General features: G+C 41.7%; 1 protein-coding gene across 1 annotated transcript; it reads left to right on the top strand.

Moving 5' to 3' along the window:
• Positions 1–15,084: 15,084 nt before the first annotated feature.
• Positions 15,085–18,167, top strand: LOC310864692 (uncharacterized protein). Its single transcript, XM_083773398.1, has 8 exons — positions 15,085–15,215; positions 15,785–15,902; positions 15,990–16,081; positions 16,499–16,613; positions 16,700–16,801; positions 17,049–17,213; positions 17,587–17,751; positions 17,880–18,167. The coding sequence occupies exons 1-8, from the start codon at positions 15,162–15,164 to the stop codon at positions 18,089–18,091; spliced, it is 1,023 nt and encodes a 340-aa protein (XP_083629524.1). The 5' UTR covers positions 15,085–15,161; the 3' UTR covers positions 18,092–18,167.
• The last annotated feature ends 2,529 nt before the right edge of the window (positions 18,168–20,696 follow it).

The raw sequence follows: 20,696 nt of genomic DNA, 5'->3' as shown, positions 1-20,696 counted from the left end.
GTCAGAAGCCCCCTTGCTCAGGAAGGCCCCCCTCACTCAGCCTCTGTCAGAGACACCAAATGGTGAAAGTGGTAAGAGTCATAAACACTTGTACAAAGCCAAGACAAAAACAACTCAACCCCAATGTAATATTTGATTTAAACTTTGTGTGACTATAGTCAGATTTGACATGATGGTTGTGTAATACAATACAAAGTCAATGTAATAAATGGTTGAACCTTTGTTGAATAGGATCCAGTCAGCAGCAGCAGACGGCCACTGGGTCTGGGCAGGGTGCAGCACAGGGTCAGAACAGCACAGCGTCCGAACAGCCCAACGCCTTCGAGCGTGATGTTCTGCATCAGCTGAGGGACGGACGGGACCTACAACCAGAAACGCACCATTTTGTTTATTTTATAGGCCATGAAATGGACAAGCTTACAGCCAGGTCCAAAAACAAACTTCGCCTGGCTATCCACCAGGCACTGGTGGATGCACAAAATTCCGACCAAGACAATTCTAACAACACGCAGTGAAGGACGTCGGGATCAGGAGTCGAGCCCGTGGCACACTGCCAGACTGGATCACCAGCCAAGGTGCCTGGACCACTGAGCCACGGCCATATATATTTTTTTGATGACAATTATTTTTAGGGATGCACCGAAAGGGACATTCTTGGCCGAAACCGAATACCGAATATAGGAAACAGTTGGCCGAAAACCGAATATGATTAATATTATACATCTTTTTTCCTACCATTGCTGTCATGGCCGTACCTTAAAGCTACCTGATTTATGGCAAAATAAATGGTTATGGCAAAACGTAACTTAAATAATAATCACTGTTATGGGTCCATAGAACATTTATTCAGCTCTTTTGAATGCATTAATTTCATACACTATTCAGTGATATATTTTCTGCCTATTTGGGCCGAAACCGAATAGGCCGAAAATGCATTTTTAGCCATTTTCTGCCGAATCTTTTCTGCGGCCGAATATTCGGTGCATCACTAATTATTTTTTATGTATTTGATGTATTACCATGTTTTTAGTTTTTTTCAGAATCAATTCCTATGTTAATGAAACCCTTATTTGACTTTTTTTGTCATGAATTAAAAATCGGCAGAGGGGTGGCTAGACATGAGAGAGAGTGTGTGTGTGTGTGTGTGTGTGTGTGTGTGTGTGTGTGTGTGTGTGTGTGTGTGTGTGTATGTGCGCGTGCGTGTGTGTGTGTGTGGGGTTACGCCCTCTGTCCGTAGCCTGAAATGCATGCCTTTTCCTTTTTTAATGAGCCTATAAGTGACTATTAAATGTACTCACTGTTTTTCTTCACAGATATTTGATAATATCCAAAAACAAAACAACCTTCTGTTGTAGTTTGTCAGTGAAATAATCTTCCACAGGAATAGCCTATTCTGTCAATAGATCCATGGCCTGACCATGTCTCATTTGCATATTTGGTTACGTTTACAATGTCCTGTGGGGAACGCTATCCGGACCAAAAGAAATAAGCAACAATTAAGCATTTGGTCCCTCTCAGCAAATTTAGTTTGAACCATGTCTAAAAGTAAATCCGGTTGGTAGCAACCTAAGCTCAGCTTACACTATATTAAAGTCACACTTTGAAACAAATTAATAACTAAATAAGTCATGCAGAGTAGGTTGCAGGATACACTGCAGTTAAGTAATTCCAAATGTGTCGCATTTCAAAACTTTTAAAGGGTTACACAGCAAGACGACTGAAAATCGAGCATTTTCTATAGCCATTGCTGATCCATTCGTCCTAAATGACTTTGCATGAATGATTATGACATGTTTTTCAATGGCCATTTGTTAATGTTGGGTCACATGATAGTGAGCATTGTCTACGTACTTCACTATGGGAGACCATTTGCACCAAGTGTTACAATATCATGATTACCAAGTGACTCAGGAGGTGGAGTGGCCGTCTTGTAATTGGAAGGTTCCCCGTTCCATCCTCTTGCTGGCTGTTGTGTCACCTTTCTCTGATGAACGTACTCACTACGTGACAGCAGCGGTGAGGGGCTATGGTATGAGGAAGCTTTTGGAAATGGAGTGATAGACAATTCCAGTGCAAAGATATCTGTAAAAGAGAGGTACACAATCATCAATGTTAAGCATGGTTGATAATTATAGTTCAGGTGTACATGGATGGATTAGAGCAAAAATATAATGTCAGTGAAATAGTGTTGAAAGGAGCGTCCCATATGCTAGTGGCGTTTCCTACACAATGAACAATATTCACAATGATGATGTTTTAGTATCCTAAATAGTATTCCTGCTGTTCTACATTCTGCCAGCCAGACAAAGGCCTGTGAACCAATAGTTCAATCCACCTACTGTGTCAAGCATAGTAGGAGTGCCATACCAGGTTGATATTGTTAACAAATTCAGGACGGAAACCCCTTTTGGTGTTTTAAGCATTGTTATACTTTAGCTATTGAAAAATAGCAGATCTACAAGTTGATAACGAGGCACTTGGTGCTGTGCTACAAGCTTGTTGATTTGCTGTTTTTGAAAATTTGTGAAAATGTGGCGCAAATTTGGAACATATATTCTTTCAAAACAAACGTTTTTAACTCAAATGTTTGCTTCTGTGGGGTCCCTGGAACAACATATTTTGAGATGGGGGTCGGAGGCCAAATACATATAATTCTAGGGGTCGTTGATATGAAATAGTTTCAGGACCACTGACATAGAAACATAGGTTTTTCATGATTTAGAAAACATTTTGTAGAATCGAGCTGAAGTCTTAATGGGTTCATTTGCAAGGAGTGCACATATGACAGCACAGTATCACTGCATCTCACCGAGGCATGGCCAGCTTTATGGCCTGCAGGCTGGAGAAGGCTGTCTGGTACTGGGAGATCCACTGGTCCAGGTCAGAGTACCTGCACACATGTTCACACGTATTTTTATAATCTCTGGACATACAGTAGCATATCTGCAGTGGCTGGGGAGATGGTATCCAACCACAGCAGTATAGACCGATTCCGTAGTGGGTCTCATGGTCGCAGCTTACGTATTTCATGTAGGTGGACTCGACATAGCTGCGGGGTTTAAATCCTCACCAGGCACACCTCTTCTACTATAGTGAACGGCAGAGTGACTGATGTTTAGTCTGCCTCAAACGTTACTCTTTTACCTCCTTTTTACTAACACTAACATTACAAATATGCCCAGAACATCGTGATGAACCTGTGTAGTTTATGGCTGCTCCAACAGTAGTGGCAACATAAAAAAGAAAAAGAAAACGGAATGTCAAAATATCCACCGCGGTGGCTGAGACCAGAGCCATTGAGACGAAGCAGTGAAATGTCCTGAAAGATACATAACGTCAGTCTTACCCAATACCCAATCTTTCTGTTTTATGAACACAAGGCTGCTGTATTTTATACCTCATACTAAGCATTTAAAGTGTGAGGTATAAAGTCGCGGTGGATATTTTGACATTCCGTTTTCTTTTTCTTTTTTATGTTGCCACTACTGTTGGAGCAGCCATAAACTACACAGGTTCATCACGATGTTCTGGGCATATTTGTAATGTTAGTGTTAGTAAAAAGGAGGTAAAAGAGTAACGTTTGAGGCAGACTAAACATCAGTCACTCTGCCGTTCACTATAGTAGAAGAGGTGTGCCTGGTGAGGATTTAAACCCCGCAGCTATGTCGGCTCCGCCTACAGGAAATACGTAGGCTGCGACCATGAAACTGCTACGGAATCGGTCTATATCCAATCTAACTAACAGAGTTACACAGGCAGACACATAATTTCCTGACCTTTGCTCTAGAGATCAGGTGGTCTGGTCCCTCCAGGAAGGCCTCCTCTTTGAGCAGCTTGGCCTACATCTTATCCACTTGGCACAGCACTTCCTGCAGGGCCAGGTACTCCTCCACTGACTCCTTCAACATTCTGCAGAGATAGGTGGACATGAATCAAAGACAGCAGATGTACATGTTTGCACTGAGCAATGACAGTGGGGAATCGGAGAATACAGATTATTACACGTTACTAATGCTTTAACAGGGACGTTACCTCAGATGATAGTTTATTTTGTAGCTGCACTAGGAATCCTTTGGTTTGTCAGCGTGACGTAGGTCAGCTGTGGAAGTAGGAGGAATAGTGTGTAGCTCCTACATGTGTTACTTGCTCATGGGGACACTGCTCACTGTAGACTGATCATCAACTTCTCGTGTCAACTCAGCTGTGATGAGGGACTTTGGTATGAGGACGCTTTTGCAAATGTAGTGATATTATTTACCAGTGACATGGTGTCTGGATAAGAGGAAGAGAAAAATCAATCACAATGTTAACACACAATCAGAAATTACATGTAACAACTTAGTTCAGGTATATATAAACTTAAAAAGCATGTGTATACTGATTTCAGTGATAAGACAGTATATGTCCAAGCTCAGTGTGTTCAATAATGTCAGTGGGGAGATTGATAATGCATATTACTACATGTTACTACTGCTTCACAGGGACATTTACCTGGGATCATAGTGTCATCTGTCACTGCATATATATTTCCATTGGCCAATCCTACGGTTCACTGCAGCACAACAGTCAGTGTGAAGGGGTGGTCAGGAGGTGTCTATCAACTCCACGTTTAAAGGCTTGAAGGCCATTGGCTGTGATGGAGTCAACTACATGCTCTGGTAGGCTGTTCCACCCACAGACAGCTGTGTGGAGAAAGGTTCTGTCCAATGTGCGTGTATTGGAGCCTAGGGGGGGGGGGGGGTGTTGGAGCTGTGCCATATAAGGTGGGTGTTTCGCCATCTGATTTGTGGTGGAGGGAGCATGTCCTGGAGGTCCCTAGGGCGGGGGGGGGGGGGGGGGCATTTTGTAAAGGACTGTAGCAGCAGCAATGTGTCTTCTGTGGCTGTGGCTGTCGATGGAGAGTGTTGTACTGGCAGTGTCCTCCTGGTCAACTCAAATTATTTTGAGAGCCTTCCTCTGAATATTTTCAAGTAGATTGAGATTTGTAGGTGGAGCACTCATCATGGAGTCATGGAGTGAGGCGTACTCCATGACACTGTGGACCTGTAGCTTGTAGACAGTTGCTTGTAACAGTGCTGTTAGCTTCTGACCGGGCCGGATGGAGATTTTGGTCATTTTGGTCTATTTGGTCTATTTTGACTGCAGGATGTCCAGCTCATTTGTGGTGGTCATCCACTTTCAGGTGAAATAAGGGATGTCATGTGTACATTCACTTTCGGGAGGATACCTTTGCGTTTGCATCACATGGGGAGACGGGCACACAGACAGCCATTAAGCAGTCATTAACAGATGTGGGTCAGGATCCAGTCGCATATAGAGTCCAAGAATAGTAGGGGCTCAATGCTGCTGCAACCTTCAGATCCTCATTCCCAGCTGTTGTGATGCTCCTGGAATGTCAGCATGTGTCTGGTCCTCCGTAGAGGTGTTGGATCGCACTTCGTCTGGAACCTCCCCCTTGAGCTGTCCGCCATGGGTGACCCTACCAGGAGCAAAGCTCCCGACGGCATAGCTCTCGGGTTCATTGGAACTCACAAGCTTCTCCACCACTACAAGGTGACGATCCAAGGAGAAGACAAATTAAATGGAGAAGAAAATGGAACCTCCCCTTTGACCTTACCGCCATGGGTGACCCTGGACGGCATCGCTCTCAGGTTCATTGGAACTCACAATCTTCAAACTAAAAAGGACAAAAAAGAAGAAAATGAAACCTCCCCTTTGACCTTACCGCCATGGGTGACCCTGGACGGCATCGCTCTCAGGTTCATTGGAACTCACAATCTTCTAACTAAAAAGGACAAAAAAGAAGAAAATGAAACCTCCCCTTTGACCTTACCGCCATGGGTGACCCTGGACGGCATCGCTCTCAGGTTCATTGGAACTCACAGGGCTGTATTTTGCGTGTCTTAAGTACCAGGTCTTATTCCCTAACTTGAGTAAACTAAAGACCTGGAGGCGTGATCAATGCTCTCTGGCCACTCAGAATAGCCAAATGGCATTGATCACGCCTCCAGGTCTTTAGTTTACTCAAGTTAGGGAATAAGACCTGGTACTACACTGGTAAGACACGCAAAATACAGGCCATAATCTTCTAACTAAAAAAAGAATAATAAAGACACAGGGGATTACAAATGGCGCTCTTGCCACGGCACCGCACCGGCTGGAGAGTTAAAGTACTCCCTGAAAGTGTTTTGCACTTGGAGACCATCAAAGTTCCTCCTGACTGCTGCCCCTGCAGCATGTGAAGGCTCCACTGGAGGCATGTGGGCTGCGTCCTGCTGGCCCCATTTTATGAAGTTGTGGAGGACGGTGGTAGCCTTCACAACCTTCTCAGCGTGGTCAGGGTTGAGCTCGATGACTCCGTGGAACACTCGGAACTTTGTCACCAGCAGAGATGGGCAAAATACATTGAAAATGTATTTTGATACAAAATACAAATACTGGGTCAAAAAATTTATCTAAATACAAAATACATCTCATTTCTTCCATCTCAGCGAAATACAAATTACAAAATACAAAAAAGTATTTCAAATACGTATTTCAAATACATGTATTTCAAATACTGCCCATCTCTGGTCACCAGCACACCAAAGGCACTCTCCACAACATGCCGTGCGCGGGACAGCCGGTAATTGTAAACACGGTGGGTGTCCGTGCGGAGCGACTGACGCGTGTATGGGCGAAGCAGGTTCTGGCGCAGAGGGAAAGCCAAATCCGCCACAAACGCGTACGGAAGTGGCCCCAGGTGCTCAGCATTTTGGAGCGGGGCATCATCGGGAAGGTCCAGTGTACCCCTCGTCAGAGCCCGCCCAAAATGAGACACTGCAAGTACCCCACCGTCACTGCCACCCCCATACGCACCTACGTCGACCACACGGAACAAGCCAAGAGCATCCACCACAGCCAGCAGGACAATTGAAAAGTGCCCTTTGTAGTTGTGGAAGAGCGATCCTGATCTGTCGGGTGCCTTGATGGCAATGTGTTTGCCATCTATGGCACCCACACAGTGAGGAAAGTGCCACTTCTCACCAAATACATCGGATATAGCCTTCCAATCATCCTTCTTTGGCACAGGCATGAAGTCCTCAGCCATGGTGTTCCAGATGGCAGCTGCCACAGTGGGCACAATGCCAACCACAGTGGAGCGGCCAACACGGAAACTGCTGGAGATGGCCAGGTAATTGTGACCAGTGGTAAGATACCTGTAAAATAGGTAGAGACAATAATCACAACGTTAACACACAATCTGAACTGACATGTTCAAGTTCAAGTGATGTTGATAAGATAATGTTAGCTCTGCATTATTAATATTACAGAACCTCAGCATCCATATATACCGGATCTATAATCATAATGGCATTGCTTTAATAGTGGCTCTGGAGAACAATGGCATGGCTGAATGATCAAAAGTAGCCCACAGCAACTATTGAGTGCACAAATTAACATCCTTTTCAGATGGTCGACATTTCTGAATTAAAACAGTTATATATATAAAAAAACAGTTTATACATAATGCATCTATAATATGACAGTTAAATTCTTCCCACGACATTCAAATGTTTAACCCATTTAGACCTAATATATATTCAAAGATTTGCGCCACATTTTTACGATTTTTCAAAAATAGCAGACCTACAAGCTCGTAGCACGCTATGAGCTTGTAGATCTGCTATTTTTCAATAGCTAAATTATAACATAATGTTTAAAACACCAAAAGGGGTTCCCGCCCAAAATGGGTTAGACAGTGGAGCATCAGACAGTTTGAGAACATTTTGATCATAATAATTATGTATAGGTAACATCTTCGTCATGACCTGACAAAGATGTGCCCTATACTTGTTGTCATTTTTTACCTTCACCCTGTGTGTGCAACAGGTTCTCAACCCCAACTCGTCTTTTTATGCAGGGCTGTCAGGGTACCCTTATCGTCTTACATCTGACGGTAAGGATCTGCTTAGTTAGACGAGTTGGGGCCTCGGGGTAAATGTGTCAAGTCACGTGACCACTGGCTTTCTTGCCTACGAATATATAATATAATATAGCTACTTTCTAATAGTTCCTGCGTTATAAATCCCGTTTTGATTATTTCCCTAGTGAGAATAAATTTGATCCCTTCCATCTACTTTCTGGAAATGCATAATGAACGGCGCTGACTTACGTTAATATATTAATATATAGCCTATGATTAAAATATATGGTTGAAATTCCCCCGCAAGTAATTTATACCTAATTCCAGATAATTAATACCTAATTTGAGTTATTTAATGCAATATATCGGTTCTCTTTCTTGTTTTTTTTTTTTTGTTTGACTGCCGCGGTGCAATTTGTATATCCTAGTAGTACACATCTCAAAGTGAATTTTGTGCTTTCGTAGTGTAGCGGATGGTGCGCACGCCCCTGGATTTATTGCACGATGTAGCAGCAAGTTCTAATCCCGCTCATGGCAAACATTTATTTTAACTTATAATGTTCTTTTGTATATTCTGTATGAACACAAGCATTGTGTCCATACATTTGATACGGTATCATTATGGTAACACTTCTATCAAGAAAGACGTTGTGTATTGTATTTTTTAAACGGGCTATAAAGTTGTTGCTATGGTAATTTACAACACTCCGGCGGAAAGCCGGATGGCTGAAGTAATAGTGTATTTATAAAACCGTATAAATACTCATACTTAAATAAAAATAACATGAATCATGTCACATTTATTACATGCCTTTTATATTTATATGATTGTCATAATGTGCTGTTGGTGCTGCAATTAAAGTAACAATAAATAGCCTAACATTAGTGTAGTAGGCCTATAGACTTATACAGTAGAATAGTCCACTTAACCATAAGTAATTAGAAATGCTTTAGGAATATGATTATTTTATTTCTATAAAGCATCGTGAATATTATAATTATATTCTATAGCCTGTTAGACAGTACAGTAATTTATTCCCCTATCTCTCTCTCACACACACACACACACACACACACACACGCACACACACGCTCACACGCATCACGCTGCTCCGTCTCGTGTATTACAAGCCGTGATGTCATTACGGCTTTCCACAGACCAATCAGAGCGTGGCTGCGACGGAGGGCGGGTTTCATGGCGGAAATGGAATCGCTCGGACACAAGGCAACACACACTTTGTTTGGCGACGCTTGCGGCTTGGACAACAGCGTGGACATTGACAACTTAAACTGGGACAACGGCACTGAACTGGATTTTAACATCGCTACATCTTTTAAGGTAAGTGAGTGTAAGCATTTTCAGCTAAAGCAAACTCAAAATGTCCTAGTATCTCTTGACTTATTCACAAATAAACTAAACGAGGTAACTACTCACCGACACAAAGCCTGCTAGACCTTAAGGTAAAAGTCTATTCTTGAAGCTGGGAAGCATCTCATTGTCCCAGCTTCTCTCTAAAATGCACTTTGTGCAAATTTAATAACGCAATGTACCCTGCATTTACCGGGCAGTCATTTATTTAATGATTAAAATAGTGCATTTTAGAGAAGCTTGGGACCTGAGACGCTTCCAAATTCCATTTGTATTTTTCGGAGCATGTCTACCTGCAGAGCCTTTGTGATCTACCTTTTGGGCACCCCTGCAATATCCACATCTACACTGATCTGATTACCATAAAGTGATAACAACTCCCAAACTTTGTACCCCATGCACCTCCTTCGACAAGCATTGTGAGCTTGTCCTATAGAATGTCTTCAATGCAACACATTGTGAGCTTGTCGATTTTCAGTGAAGAGGTTTAACAGAAAAGTCACTAGTATAGAGTCTATTTAGACAGTACAGAGACAGTCTCAACAAAGTGGTTAAAAGGCAACATACACCATTACAACAAACGGTATTCTAAATAGTTGAGTGGGTTCAGTGAAATCTGTGTTGGGTAATGACCATAACAAAGAATACAATACAGACACTCTGGCTGCTGGGTTTGTGTTGCCATCCAGCTGAGAGGCAGGAACATTCACAGTCTCACAGACACCTTGGTCAGAACAAAAGCCATTGATGTGCAAAATGGTTGATTACTGATTAGACACTAGACAGGCCTTTGCCTTCAGTGTAAACCATACCTAGTTAGAGCAATGTACAGTTGAACAGAAATGGGGTACTAAATGAAACAATTTCAGTAGCCTACAGGTCAAAGTTGAACAATAGTTGCGCTATAGTTGAAATAGGTCAACAATACAAATTATGCTACTTTTGTGGATTCATTTATGTTTAATGCATGACCCCCACCAAATGTTCGGAACTACTTGGTATTCACCAAAACCAGTCCCACTATACTATGGGACTCAGGGAATGAATTAATACCACCATTGCAACAACTATATTAATGGCAAGCATCCTACAGCTTTAGGTCCAAAAACTAACTAACGAACTAACCCTTTTATCCTCAAAATAGCCTAGTATGTTTACATTTTCGCAAGAAAGTTAATTCTACATATATTTTTCTAATCTGTTTGTTTCTAGTATGGATGCCGACGATTTGGCGATCCTCAATGAGGTGGATGAGCTTATTGCAGAGGAAGCGCCTCTACCTGCACAACCATCGACAGTGAGGTCGGTAGAGAGAGACGAGAATGAACATTATAGTCAAGAGGCTAATCAGCAAGCTAATTAACCCTGTATTTTTCCAACCTGTTTGTTTTTAGTTTGAATGCCGATGATTTGGCCATCCTAGGTGATGCAGACCAGCTTCTGACAGAGCAAGATCCTCCACCAGCAACAACAAAGCCCCGTCCTGCACGACCACTGAAAGTGAGGTGGACAACGAGAGATGATGATGGATATGTTCTAGCCAAGAGGCCAGCAGTTAGCCGGGGACAATCTGGACAGGGTTAGTATTAAGTTGGCAGCCAATATGTGCATCACTATGAATTTACTAAATCCAAATAATATTAAATTGATTGGTTTGACTTGGTTGTTTTTTTTTTTCTTTTTAAAATAAGTGTAGGATTGCTTACATTGGAGGAGGAATTAGGGGTTAATAAGGGGTTTTCAGGTATCACTTGAAAATAAGGTCTTGACTAAAACCTCAGTGTGATTTTGTGAGCTTGCGGATCTGCATTGGTCCCAAAAAAGACAAATGGGAAAATAATAAAAACTGTTCTATATAAAAGCATATTCAACTTTTTGTATGTCTGATCCCGAACATCTACAAATGTAAATTGTGTACAGCAATTTTCAAAACAAATGTGGTTATAAAGTAAAAAATAGTGTTCACATATCTGTCTTTTCTTCATTACAGATAAGCCATGCCATTCCAGGTCTGCTCACCCTAGTACAGAGGCACGCTTTGATCCAGAGACTGCTTCAGAGACAGTCCCTGATGGTAGGTCATTCAATGTGTATAATGCAGTTTATTGTATTTGCAAAATGGCCCCCTAGTCTTGTGTTTTTACCTGTGGGATGGCCGATTGCCAAGCATCATTCACAATGTTATCTAACACTTTTGCAATATAATTATCTAAAAACAAAAATGTTATTTTGTATAAAAAAATTCAAATGGTAGGCAAAATAATTTGGCCTAGTATGTAGTACTGGTACTAGTCCATGTCTTTGTTTTGCAATTCCTATAGAATGTCTTCTGCAAGATCTGCTTCAGTACCAGAGTAGCTCTGATGATGAGCCAGAATATGTACCCCAAAGAGCTCCACTGGCTTCGGAGGATTGGAGCACCCGCAACGCACTTTTCTTCGAAAGGTGGAGAGCATTGAGACCATCCCTGATTAACAGCATCTTGGCACAGGAGAATGTGGCAACAGCCGCAACACGCATCTGCAGCCAGTGTCGGAACAACATGGCAGCTGTCCGGTGCAGAGACTGCCTCCCGTGCCCGTTCCTCTGTGCTGAATGCGACATCAGCAGGCACAACAAGGCGCTCGTTCTCCACAACCGGGATGGCATGACTGATGGTTTCTTCCGGCCATTAGCTCCAACCAGTTGTGCTGTTGGAATGGCTATTAGAAACTGTGGTAAGTTACATTAGCAGACACTATTATCCAAAGTAACTTAGAAGTACACAATCCGAATACTGACTGACTGACGGGAAACGCTCAATTTCATACAAAATGTGACCTGCGGTCCCAATAATGTTGCAGTTTGAAGAGCAGCCCGTTAATGAGTGACTTTAAAAAGTTTAGTTAATTGACATAACTTGGTGAAGGAACGTTAGACTGCTTTATGTGATTTTACTAATGATTAATTAACATAACTCTCTTTTAGTGCGTTTCTTGCCCATTGAGATGCCTGTCCAAGCCTGTGGTTGTCCACCGGAGATGCTGAAGGTCAGCAAAGGGAAGGACGTTGCTTTGGTTACAATTAATGGTAATTACATATAGGATTTCCTCTGCTCTGTTTGAAAAATATGTTTCCCTATTGTATAGCTCTGTCAAGAAATAGGGAGGGGGGGGGGGGGGGGGGGGGCTAACACTTATTTATCCGTCTCTTGACTTATTCATTGCCCATCCTAGACTTCCTAAGTTCCTACCAAGTCAGCCCTGTGATTTGTATGGCAGTGGGAACATTACAGTGAATGTATGTTATTTGTAGGTCGGTATGATCTCAGCATGCCACATCTGACCTGCGAGGGATGCCAGACTACGTGGGATGCAGGAGTGAATGACCTTGTGCAAAATGGCTACTGGCCAGCCACCGTCAACTTCTCAACAGTCTATGAAACAGACTTGTTTTACACCTTTGAGGAGATGAAGATGGCATCACCAGGGCTGTCACTTCAAGCTTTTCTACGGGGGCTTGACAGAAGGACTCTTCGCTTTGGCCGTGTAAGTATACTAATTTCTTCAAGCATTGTAAAATGATTAGTGTTTGGATATGAACATTTCTCTTAAACCATTAAGACCTGATTTCAGATTCTACAAAATGTCTTCTAAATCCAGTTTTCTGAAAACATAACATCTCAAACTATTTCTTGTCAAGGACCCCCAAAAATGTCTTTATCCGGCCGCCGACCCCCATCTGAAAATATGTTGTTCCAGGGACCCCAAGAAGCAAATATTTGAGTTAAAAATCACACGTGAAGAGGGGGGGGGGGCGCTTTACCAACCCTTATCATCTTACATCATCGCGATAACATACATGATATGCCGATTTGCTCAGTGATAGACCAAACAAACATTAAACTCTGTTCATTGTTAATGGCATTTAATGTTTGCGTTAGTGACAAAACAAACATTAAACTCTGACCATTGTCAATGGTGTTTTTAATGTTTTTCTAGACAACCATTAAACCTGTTTATAAAGGAGGGAAAAACGTTTGCGGTGAAAGAATATATATTCAAAGATTTGCACACATTTTAACAATAAAAAAATCAGACATAGCTCAGACATAGAGCGGCACTTGGTGCCGTGCTATGAGCTTGTACATCTGCTATATTTCAACAGGTAAGGTATAAAATGATGGTTAAATTGGTTCAAAGCTAAGGTGACACAGATGCATCCTCAGGTCTTAATGGGTTAAAGTTAAACCGTTGTTTTTGCTGTTTTTCTAGGATGGGAAAATTTCACCCGACAGCTTTCAAAAAGTTTTTTTTTAATGGGCTCATATTCGGCATGAGATTGATTCCCTCTGCAAGGAGGAGCCATTTTGCTGTCCTGCATGCACACCAGCAATGCTTGCGGTCTCCGTTGATGGGAACCGCAAACATTATCGTTTTAACAGTACAGCAAGGTATTGTAATGTACACATACACACTGTTAATATCAATGAATGGCAAAATAATCAGTTGTACATTTTACACAGTGTAACCCATATGTACTGTAGCGTGAGGAGCCCTCGTACAAGGTTTCTTCGACTATGCATGCACCTCTTGGTACCACAGCACCTCAAAGGCCCTTAAAACAAGACTCCAGACCTCCCAAAACAAACTGGTCAAGCTCCTACTTGGCCTCACCCCCTGAACCCACCTCACCCCTGTCCACAGGCTGGGATGGCTTAGGGTCGACGACAGAGTACAGCATCTTGCAATGGGTCTGGTCCACAAGATTCGATACACCACCAAGATACCCATGTACCTGTCTAGATACTTCCTTAATGTAAACGAAGTCCAAACCCGCAACACCAGAGGGAGTGCAACAAACCATGTACAACCCAGATTCGGCACAAACAAGGGACTACATTATTTTCGCTCCTATGCCACCAAAATGTGTAACGCCCTACCAACAGTCATTAAGACATGTGAATCCCTTGACTCCTTCAAAACCGCTCTGAAATGGCACCTACGGACGGCTGCAATTCGAAACTGGCCCCTGTAAAATCTGAATCCCCCAACCACCATGAATGTTTGAGAGATCCTACAGTCTGGCAATTCCTTGAACTTGGAGTTTATAACATCTTAAATTTATCTCCTTTTTTAGATCCAAAGATCATTCCATCTTTGAGGGGGCATTCATCGCCAATGATGAAGACGTGTCCAAATTTGTTGGTGATATCCACAGCAAAGTCAAACATGTAATTGCAGACTTGCTCTTCTATCTGATTATTAAGTCAATAATTGTCATGGAATTTAACCACTTAAATCCTGTTTCTTTATTGAGTGGAGGGCTCTCTATACCAGTGGCTTTAAAGTTTTCACTCTACATTCAATATATTCACTGAAAATAGACAATCGACGAGCTCTCTGTTTTTGTCACTGTAAAGTTGTATAATATCTTCACTGAACAATAACATGGCTGAGCTTATTAACGGTCTTCTGAAAAACCTTTCCCAGAATACAGATCCTAGTGTTTAAGTGGTTAAGTAGTGCCATGTTTTTGTGACATTTACCTCAAAATATCTGATTGTTCACCGATGGTAAGATCTTTTATCTATTAATCTTTTTTACCATGTAGGTCCCTGGAAGGGGTATTTGTGGTGGGGAGTGGTCGGCAGCCAGAGAAACGTCTGAACGGTCCAGGAGTCGTGTCGATGAGGAGGGCCTAGAACTGGCTGTCTGCAGAAATGGGGTATTGCTGGCTGCCTTGAACATGTTTAGGGGTGAAATATATGCATACCCCATGTTCTTACAGCACCAGATGGCATCCAAGTATGACATAAAATTATTTTGTATGGACGTTGCCTGCAAGTACTGGCCGTACCTGCAAAAAGTGTGTGCCTGCTGTCCAGAGCTCCAGCCCCTTCAAAACATGCGGCCCTTCCTGTCGGTTCTCCATGCTAAGGCTCATGATTACAAATGTGAGGTTAGTATAAACGATATGTGATTATAAGATGGTGGTCAATCCTATACATTATCTGACAATCAAGTAATGAGTAACTGATCTACTGCTGTCAAGGCAGTTAGCGTTTTCACCTTTGTTAACCCTAGAACACACGGTTAATTTTCACCCAGACAATTATATTATTGTAATTTTCATAATGTTGCTGATGTCTGAGGTGGGTATTTCAGTACCTTCATGATGCTCAGTGACATCATAGAAGGTAGGTTTGTTTCTCTGCACACATCCCTGTTTTTTTCTACAGGCAGGTGAATTTCACCCGTGTTTAGTGATAGAGTTGTAGAGAAAAATCCCATACACCCCCAATGTTTTTGTTTCAGTTTTTTGTGAAACGTCATGATGAAATATTAAAGAAGAGTACCTCAAGTTGATATGTATTGCTGTACAGTGATGGTGTTCTAGGGTTAACTGCCTGTGCTAGTTGGCAGTCCATTTGGCTTTTTTCTTTTTAATTAAATGGCACCATTGAGTCTTGGTAAAAGCATCTTTTATGAATGCAATTGATATTCAGGTTTCGTATTATCTCTGTCCAGGTGAAATGGGGCGGGGGAAACCAGGACGGTGCTGGCTCGACACTTGGAGAAGAGGTCGAACAATGCAATGCATTTCTCTCCAGGATAGCCGTAACAACGAAGCATATGTCCAAAGAAGGTGCTGTATAATTGTACATTTGTATAGTGTAGTGTGAATAACATGATTGTAAGAATTGTTGCAGAACTCCTCTCTGTGTACTTGCAGGCCGCAATGACATGCTGACCCTTTTGGCCATGAGCTGGAACGATCACAAACGTGACAACATGGCCAAGTCACTCTCCCAAAGATACCACAAGGTAGAAACTGTTATTTCATGTATACATGCGTGCATTCATGTGCACTTTGCATAATGTATAACCAACCAGTGGTCCTTGAGGGGGTTCCCAGGTGGTCCCCAGCTAAATTGAGTGTAAAATGAAACCAAATGGACCCCATATGGGACCCCTTTTACAATTGAGTTATTTTTTGTGTTAAACATCTGCATTTACATTATTTTAATAACATTATCTCCTATAGTACCACATCAATATAGCATGGCATTGTGGACAAAATCTTATCCAACAATAACAAATTTTTCTTTAGTCTTGGGGCTGACAGACTAAATGTCATCAAATGGTGGTCCATGGCTCAAATGCAGAATAAATACAATTATTGTAAAACAGAAATCATGACATGAGTTTCTGTCTTTGTAATGGTTTTGTTTGTAATTTCAGACATCTAAGGTCTTAAAAACCAAGTTGGCAGACCTGGAAAGCCTGAAGGCAGAACTTCAACTTCAAGACCACAATGTTGAAGAGTATGTGCAAGATCTAAAAGAATGGGCAGATGGTAAGAACATGATGAACATGGTCTGATATAAAAATCTGAATATTTATTCATTTTTAAAATTCACACTGTTATTCATTGTGTTTCAGGACAAACACAAGATCAAGGCACGCTGCAGACTTTGTGTCGAAAGATTGAGGCCTTCACGAGCAGCATCAAAACCAGGAAGCAACGCATCTATAACAAAAATGGTAAGTTAACATTTTAGGCCTATTCTGACAACAGTCCCAGCCTCTCTGACTGTGTACAATGTGTTTGGGGCAGAGTTACAGCCTCTCTGTCTTATATTAGGCTTGGTTCACACAACATTCAGTTATGTCTGTGTCAGCCTTTTATGTAATGGTTTTCAATGGCAATGGAAATCGGCACAATGCCAGAAAACTGCTCGTAGGCATAGCCAAGCGTGTGAAACCAGCAATAATTTGTTTTTCTTCTCAGACAGCAACAAAGGACGTCACAGAATCCGCCGGAAGTTACTGCAGGAGAAAGACGCTTTGAAGCTCATGGTGGAGGAGTACAACAGCCTGGTTCCTGAGCAAACCGTGTGCTACGACACTATCTTGGACAGAGAGCATCCTTGGCCGTGGCAAATTTCACAAAGTGGTATGCATTTAGCCACTTAAACCCCAGTGTCTGTATACTGGAAAATAGCAGATTGACATGTCTGTCCCATTGTAAGGTTGTCCATTGGATATTTTAGAGTGGAAACAGCTGATAGTTACTAGTAGAGTCCTGAGGGACGCTCAACAATTAATTGGGTCTAACCCATTGGGCCCAGAAGTGCTGTTCAGAGCACATTTTTCCATAGAGATACAAAACCAGAGGTCTAAATGGGTAAAGAGGTTAACGTCCTGTATGTATTCTTCCATGTAGTTGTTATGTATATGATTGAATACTGATACATGATTACATGAATGATATATGCATCTACAGTCTTTGTGCACTGTTCTCAACCCTCCATATCTATGTATTACAGGGTCTGTTGATTTCAGCACCAAGAATAAGGTGTTCAATCAGTGCATGGCAGTTCGCAGGCTTCAGGAAGAGAAGTCTATCCTCGTGAGAGAGATGAGGCAGCACTGGAATGTTCTCAAGGCCAGAGCCAGTGTATTGTCAGAGCTTTCTCCCCATCAGAGTGAAGGTATGTGGCAAAGTAAACGTGCACTTCTACTAATTGGTTTTTATGTCATGTTTCAAGAGGTTATGATTATGGTGTGAAAGATGTGTTTCATCCCTATATAGTGATTGACACATTGTTCCTTTGTTTAGGACATCTACCAGAGGATGCAAGGAGGGGTCTCGCGTGCCTCATCCGTAAAAAGGAGATGCATCTGAGACATCTGAAGAGGCGCGTGAGGAAGCTCTACATAGACGTCATGAACGCAACCGACGACAGTCTTGTTGAACCAGTAGACATTTTGGAAGAACTTGAGTGCGCCTATAGTTCAGAGTCCGGATCGTCTGACTCTGATGTTGAGTAGGACACCCAGCTACTGTCAGACTGTTGAGCGGCCTGACAACGGACTGTGTGGGCTGGTCTCAGACCTACCGGTGGGATTATACCAGGGACAAATTACCTTTTGTAGCTCTTCCTTGGAACTCTGTGGATTTTGTTTTGCTTTCCTCACGGAGCTACATTTTGAAGATTTTTCAAAAATAGCAGATCTACAAGCTTGAAGCCATGCTATGAGCTTGTAGATCTGCTACATTTCAATAGCTAAAGTATAACGATGCTTAAAACACCAAAAGGGGTTCCCGTCCTGAATGGGTTAAAGGAAACGAGGCAGGGCTAGTATTTTTAAATATTCAGTATTTGTTTTCTTATTTGATCTCTACTACTTGTAAATCTTGAATGGAGAGTACTGAGAAATAAAGTGTGCAATGGCTTGTAATTTCTGATGCATTATTTATATATTTTTTGCAATATCACAGTAAAAACAAATTTAATTCAAGGATATTTTTGCACATACTGCCTTTATATTTGGTCTTACAATTTAATGTTTCCAACTCTGGCCAAGATATGAAGCCAAACAATTACCATGAAGATCACAAAAGGTATAAATGCATAATACTTTTACTAAAAGCTTATGTTAACTCAGTTGAGAGAAATGGTTGGATGACATCACCTTTCCTGTAGCCTACGGTAAACAGCAAGGCTTTTGCACTCCTAAACGACAGGTGCGTAGGAGAGGGACAATGTCATGAAAAATAAATAACAGTAGCCTACAATGAAACCCCTATGGGACACATCATGGTCTGATCGGAAGATGGACATTCCACATTCCAGGAGGATGTGAACTGGGGTGGGGAGATGCAAAATGTCCCCAGGTGGTTCCACTCATCCTCAGCTATACCATTGTAGTCATAAGAGCAGGAGAACATGGTATTCCAGCTCAAAGTCGTGGGAAGTAAGCAGAATTGAGGAACCGTTAGCCAGACACACTCAACATTGTAGGGGTACAAGCCTGGGAATTTGCGGCTAGATATATTGCCAGATGAAGACTAGAATTCCAACGCATTTTACACCTTTTTAAGATCGTTTAAAGATCTCTGGAAAATGCACACAGCATACCATGTATGCATTTGTTTGGTTCACATTCGCAAGAATGTTATCAACTTCAAGAGAGTATTATATGATAATGCACATGGCCTTCATAATTTATAGTTTCCTCTCTACTGCTTACATAATTTTCATAAAATATTCCTAAAAACATGATACTATCTTTGATGGTGCAATAAAAACTGACATTGAACAATGGAGGTCCATTGAATACAGTGCCTATAAGATGAAGTACTCCCATCAGCGAATATGAGAATGTATACATGTACAGTGTCAGCAGGCCTTCAACTTACTATATCAGGGTAAGCATATACGGTACAGTGTATCAACCTGAACTATATGAATGAATATATGTACAGTATCAACAGGGCGATTATAATCAGGATTAAAGCTGATCATTATTATTACAGTAGATTTTCCTAAATCTAAGACTCAATATGATGTAGCCTGGCTCCAGACCTGAATCGCTACCATTAAATAATATATGTCCTGTCCATGAAGTGAAACAAAATGAAAATTCAGACTGAGTGTCAGGCTAACTCAAATGTAGTTACAATTATTGAATTATAATTTGTGTGTGACTATTATCCAGATATAAACTTTACATTAGTTAGTTTTATAAATGTACATAAGTACAATAACACTGGTTATCAACCTGTGAGTTAGGCCCCCCAGGTCAGGGGTACCCAAATTATTATGGGGAGGTTGCCTGATTATTTGCAACATTGTTTTCTCACTAAACAAACCAACATAGTCATTGTTGGCCAGTAATATTAGTATTATATCAATGTAATATACATTATTATATTACTTATTATGCAGGTATTACTGCATTAAATAAGTTAGAGTTAGAGTTCTCTGTTCTCTGCATGGTTTGTCTATGAGCTGTCCATCCATCCAGCTGTGTAGAGGAGCCCAGTGTGAAATGTTGTCACATAAAGAACAGATCTACAAGCTATCAACATCTTAAAATGCAATGTGTTGGAGATAGACCCTGACAAAGACCTTTTGGTCAAAACGTGTAGGTCCTGTTTTATTTGCCTTGCTCATCAATCCAGATTATATTGCCTTCGATTCCTTTTTTCTTTTCAAGACTGCAAGTTCCTTCAAGCAGTACAACTTGAAGGAAAAACCTTTTTTATCTAGCAATGTGTTGAGAGCTTGTTGATCTGTTCTATTTGAGCATGCTATGTACTAAAGTAAGATGCAAATGTAATTTGCTTGTCTGCACCCAAAGGTCAGGGGAACAAGAGGGACAGTCAAAGGCATCAATGTCTTTGTCATCCAGGAATTTACTCTGAAACTCCGTAGTGATTGTGCTAACTTACACTGGTGCAATTCCCTGCTAGCCTGTGTTGCGCCCAACAACAGTCAGGGTACTGCTCGCTATAACATGTGGAGGTCTGTGCAACCGTGCCCACTGCCCAGGCCATCAATCAACACTGCCAATTTGACAAACAAGTCACACCAGACTCTTTCACGCCTGTCACATTTGGTCATGTAAACCTGATCTGTGAAAAGAACAA

This window comes from Protomyctophum parallelum (genome assembly GCF_964188405.1).
Source record: "Protomyctophum parallelum genome assembly, chromosome: 9".
Lineage (NCBI taxonomy): Eukaryota > Metazoa > Chordata > Actinopteri > Myctophiformes > Myctophidae > Protomyctophum > Protomyctophum parallelum.
This window is presented reverse-complemented; position numbering and strand designations above follow the sequence as displayed.

What these genes read in the sequence shown, in the direction of transcription:
- LOC310864692 (XM_083773398.1), top strand. Translation starts at nt 15,162, where the DNA reads ATGCGGCCCTTCCTGTCGGTTCTCCATGCTAAGGCTCATGATTACAAA. An exon ending in GTGGCAAATTTCACAAAGTG is followed by an intron (nt 17,214 to 17,586) that starts GTATGCATTTAG and finishes TATGTATTACAG; the next exon opens with GGTCTGTTGATTTCAGCACC. An exon ending in TTCTCCCCATCAGAGTGAAG is followed by an intron (nt 17,752 to 17,879) that starts GTATGTGGCAAA and finishes TCCTTTGTTTAG; the next exon opens with GACATCTACCAGAGGATGCA.